The 4953-nt window shown below is 49.4% G+C and overlaps 1 protein-coding gene across 1 annotated transcript; it reads right to left on the minus strand.

Moving 5' to 3' along the window:
- Positions 1 to 600: 600 nt before the first annotated feature.
- mex3b (mex-3 RNA binding family member B) lies at positions 601 to 4508 on the minus strand. The gene is made up of 2 exons (XM_043245968.1): positions 3991 to 4508; positions 601 to 3339 (listed from the first exon to the last, which is right to left on the minus strand). Exons 1-2 carry the CDS (start codon positions 4220 to 4222, stop codon positions 2000 to 2002), a joined length of 1572 nt encoding a protein of 523 aa, XP_043101903.1. The 5' UTR covers positions 4223 to 4508; the 3' UTR covers positions 601 to 1999.
- Positions 4509 to 4953: the final 445 nt, after the last annotated feature.

Raw genomic sequence — 4953 nt, forward strand, 5'->3', positions numbered from 1 at the left:
AACGAACCGTTTATTGCACTTCTGAGCCGAAAGCGTAACCCCCGTGCCAACCAGCTCCATCCTCCCCTTCCACGCGACACGAAATATACCCACCCCGACAAAATATTTGCTTCCTGCATTTATTCCCCCGTCTTGTTAAGAAGTCAAGCTGCGAACCCAACAAAGGGCATGTGTTCTGAATTTAGGTCTAACACTTGTCAGCTCTTTTCCGCGAGCGCCGGGATTGTTTCCTAATAGCACGGTTTACGAGGGGCCGGTTTGTGAAGCCAGCGTTTTGGATGTTTCCATTTTAAAACCGATCATTAAGGCCTGCATTTATCATCTGCGACCAGGGAATATTCTCAGACTTTCCACCAAAAAAAATAAACAAACCACGCGGACGCCGCTGGGAGGAACGAACGTTAAAAACCGGCCGACATCGGCGTGACCCCTGACCTCTCGCGCACAGTTCGAAAAAGTGCCGGACGCCATGTTTGTGTGACGTCACTAGTTACGAGGACCGAATGGGATCTCGGGAGCTTAACGGACGATGGCGTAATTTTCCCTCAAAGACACTCGGAAGCTGCAAGCAAGCGTCAAAAAACACAGCACAGACGTTTCCACAATAAGCGACACTTCTCGTTCATGTACCATTTTATTGGACTTATATAGAAATACTTAAAAAAACATGAAGTAGCACCATTACTTAAGTTTTACTTTATCATGTAGAACTTTAAATGTCAGAAAAATAAAACTCTTGATACATTTTCAAATCTTGTTTCAGCAAATATAATATTAGTATTTGACCGTGAGGTTAAAGGCCTTTTATCATAAAATAAAATATACTTTGTTTTTAAACTTTGCTCAATAAAGTACATAGACGCTCAAGTAACTTCACCTACATATACATAAACAAGTGGTAAACAAACGTATTAAAATAGAAATCCTAAACCTATAGTGGCGCAACAGAACAGAACTCTGTGATACCCACCGGAATCTAATTCATACAAATTTTTAGAAAGCTTAAACGGTTCCTTTTTGTCTGAACGTACTAAGTTTTATACATTTCCGACGTATTTCGTAATAATATAGAATAAAATATGCTTTATATTACTGAATAGAAAATATGCTGGGTGAAACGGATTCAAAAGACGTTTTTTCTTGTTCTTTTTGTATCTTTTTTTTTGTTTTGCTGAACCTAGAAACCCTCCAACCCAACAGAATACTGTCCGATGCGAATGCGCATTTCGCGGGTCCGAATCGCCAATCCGCGTCGTTTTTTTTTTTCTCCGAGTGATATTAAAATAATACAGTGTTCGTCGCCGCGAAGGCCGTACTAAAAAATAAAAAGATATTTGAACCCAGCTACAAAAAAGTTCACTGAACTTAAATTAAAATATCTGTAAACATCTTTGCAATACGAAATATAATCTTTCAAGTCAAAAAAGAATAAAATACTTCAATCTGTATTAATGTCATCATGAATATTTAAAACTTGTGGAATTTCTGCTTTATCTATACATATATATATATATATATATTTATATATATGTAGGATATGTTGCTGTTCTCCCTCAAACGAGTTCCATCGGGTAAGCTGCAGTATCTCCACACCGCTGTGAGTCTCTCTCTCTCTCTCTCTCTGTGTGTGTGTGTGTGTGTGTGTGTGTCAGACAGGAAGCCGTCCAGATTCCCCCGAACTCCAGGTCTGCTACCAGTACATTCGATCAGCGGAATCGAAAGGCTCGTTTATGCTAACAGTCTAAGGTACCTCGGGTGAGACCGTCGGCCGTCCTTACTTCATTAAACGCTTGCTTGTGTACAGTTGACTAAAACTATTGATTACTAGGCTTGAATATTTAAAACATGCATTAGATGTTGAAAATATTTGTCCCGAGCTACAGTACAGTATGAACAACGGCCGTCCCTTTTTGGATACTGCAGCTCTACATACATATGTATATACACGTACGGTAACACACGTCATTAGGCTCTCTCGCAAAAGTCACGTGGGCGCCCTTTAGGAAAAAATACGTATAGCCTGAGTAACTGCAGCATGGCAGACGGGGCATTTGGGCTCGTTCCTCTCGCAGATGCGGTTGGCGCACTCCATGCAGAACAGGTTGTGGCCGCAGGGCACCAGGGCCGCGATCACCTCGCTCTCGAAGCACACCGAGCAGTCCCGGCTTCCCTTGCGGCTCGTCCCGGACGAGGACGAAGAGGAGGAGGACGAGGACGAGGAGATGGACGAGTCGGAGGGGACGCCGGGGTGATGCGATCCCATCGGGTAACCGGGGAAGCTGAGCGGGCCTCCGCCCGGATCGCTGCGCACCCGGCGCGCCAACGGATGCTCGGTCGCGCCATTGGACTGGTGCAGCGGCGGGGACAGCCTGGGCTGGTTGGCTCGGCGCTGCGGGCCGTTGTTGTTGGCGTTGGCGGAAGCATTGGCGGGGAAAACGGGCGACGAGGACGAGGTCCCGTTGGCGGCGCGCTCGTACTGCGACCACATCAGGCCCGGCGGCGCCGGGGTGGGGTCGAATCCCGGCGACGGGTCGAAGGCCAAGTCGGCGCAATCGGGCGAGATCACCTCGCCGCCGTAGACAAATCCATTGGCGTTGTTGTTGTTGTTGTTATTGTTGTTGTTGCCGTTGCTGGAGGCAGTGTAGCTGAGGGCGGGGCTTGGCGGGCTGTAGTCGGCCAGCCTCGAGCTGCTATTGTTGCCGCCGAAATACGAATCGGTGGAGGCGCTCCCCAGGGAGCTGGAGCTGTCGTTGCGGTAATTGGAGAACGGCTTGCGGCCGGAAGTGGGAGTGACGCTGGAGCTGGGCTTGCTCCACAGGCTCGCGTTCCCGTGCAGGTCGAAGCCCACGTCCGTGCCGTTGGCGTGGAAGTCGTTCTCGTCGGTGAACTCGATCAGGCCGCCGGTGCGCATGGCGATGTGCGCTTCGATCTCCTCCCTGGCCCGGTCCACGTTCTCCGGCATGCCGGTCACCTCGAACACCGGCTCTTTGTCGCGGCTGGGCGTGACGATGTAGGTGTGCGTCTGCTGCTGGATGCGCTTGATGGTGGCCCCCTTGGGGCCGACCACCAGCCCCACCACGCGATAGGGCACCCGCACCTGAATGGTGGTCTGGCCGGGCAGGTTGGGCGGGCCGGGCGCCGTGGCGTTTCCGTTCAGGCTGCTGTTTTTGTTCCGCGAGGCTCGGATCATGGAGAAGTGCTCGGCCGCCGAGATGATTTCCCTCCGAGCCATGGCTACATCCTCTCGCCTGCCTGTCACAACAAAGACCGGCTCCTCTCCCCGCACCGGAGTTTTGATATACGTATTGGTCTTTGCTCGCAGGGCTTTAATCTTGCAACCTACAAATTGCGAGAAAAAACACAAATCAGACCACGCGGACACAAAAACCGAAAAGATGCAGGATGGGTGCGAGCACGCAGTCTTCGGGGGACAACAATTTCGCTTCACTCCCTTTTTTTTTTTTTGGTGCGGCATAAATTCAAACCACATGCTCGGCTACTTGACATACAGGGTCAAAAATAGCACAGGCACAGAAGAAGAAGAAGAAAAAAAACGCATGCTGAATTCAGGATTTTCCAGAGAGTCTAATCATAATGTCAACAACTTGCTTTCTGTAGATAACCTACACAGATCGCCTGCATCCAGGCTATATAATGGTGTTTCCTGGTTAAGGAAGTCTATTCCCAATAGGCTACATAGGGAGTGTAAACAAAGTCCATTGAGACAAAGAAAGAAACAGCCGCTGCCTGAAGAAAAACGCACTTCGCTCTAGATATGTATATAGGAATGCTGTGTATTTAACGTGATGACACATTAAAGGTAGAAAGGCTCGGGTTGTGTCAGCGCTCCCTCGCTTTTGTTTGGTCGGACATAAGCAGGGCAGTGCGGTTGAAAATAGGCTATAACCTACATTCCCCGTGCAAATGACTACACATGCCACAATAACAGCGAGCGCGCATTTCTTTGAAGAGGATAATGCTGACGGTTACCTTGCCTGCCGACGATTTCGGCAACGTGTTCGGAGCTGGGCACGGGCACGCATTCGGTCATGTTCACGCTCTTTTTCCTGGGCTCGTTGTCATACAGCGAATTTTCATCGTTATCCAGCCCGAGCAGCGAGAGCTGGTCCAGGGCGATCTGCAGGGCTCTTTGGTCATCCAGGGCGTCCCCCGGTCCGCCGCTGCCGCTCCGCTCCATGTCGGCGAACAGCGAACTAGGCATCTTGGATGGGTCTGGAAACAAAGAGGGGAAAACTTACAGGAGGAGGGTGGGATTGAGCTGGGGACGGCAGGTTTTGTTTAAAAAAAAAAGCTCCACTGGTGCGAATTCAATGCGCCTCCTTGCTCCTCGTGTCCGAACAACGGTGATAAAAAAAAAAATCAGTGCAATCCCGAAGCGCGGAATACGCTTATTCCCGGAGACTGGAAAGCCGGCGGTGGCGATATTCCCCTTTAGAGTGCGCACCCCTCCCTTGCAGCTCGTTTCTGTTCGCTGTCTGACTCGCTGCAGCCAGACGCGGCACTACCGGAGAATATGTGCGCATGACGTCACCCCCGGTCTGACGGGGCAGGGACGGTGCGGAGCTCGGCCGCGATTTGCATGCGCCGCGCTGATTGGACGGATCCCGGACCGAGACCGAGCTCGGCGCGCCCCGCCCTTTTCTTTTGTGGTCTTATTAAAAAGCAACATAACGCGTTTTATGTGCGTTACAGTTGTTGTTTGACTTTCTCGTTTTCGCGACGCTTCAGCCAACAAGGGCCGGTTAAGACACGCGTTAATGAAGAGCTGTTGGTTTTTTTTTTTTTTTTTTTTTTTCCAAGTATAAACTTCAACAATTAAATAAAGCTTTGAATGGCACTTATGAATATAACAGGTGAGGTGCAGCGTTTAGCGTCATTATCTTTGCTTAGCTTGTTAAAAACTGCCAAAATAAACCAAACAACTACACTTTA

Source organism: Puntigrus tetrazona, chromosome 7 (genome assembly GCF_018831695.1).
Source record: "Puntigrus tetrazona isolate hp1 chromosome 7, ASM1883169v1, whole genome shotgun sequence".
NCBI classification, from domain to species: domain Eukaryota; kingdom Metazoa; phylum Chordata; class Actinopteri; order Cypriniformes; family Cyprinidae; genus Puntigrus; species Puntigrus tetrazona.

Excerpts from the sequence above, each read along its gene's own strand:
- mex3b (XM_043245968.1), bottom strand. The coding sequence starts at position 4,222 with ATGCCTAGTTCGCTGTTCGCCGACATGGAGCGGAGCGGCAGCGGCGGA. Across the intron at positions 3,340-3,990 it reads CGAAATCGTCGGCAGGCAAG|GTTGCAAGATTAAAGCCCTG; the intron begins GTAACCGTCAGC and ends CGCAATTTGTAG.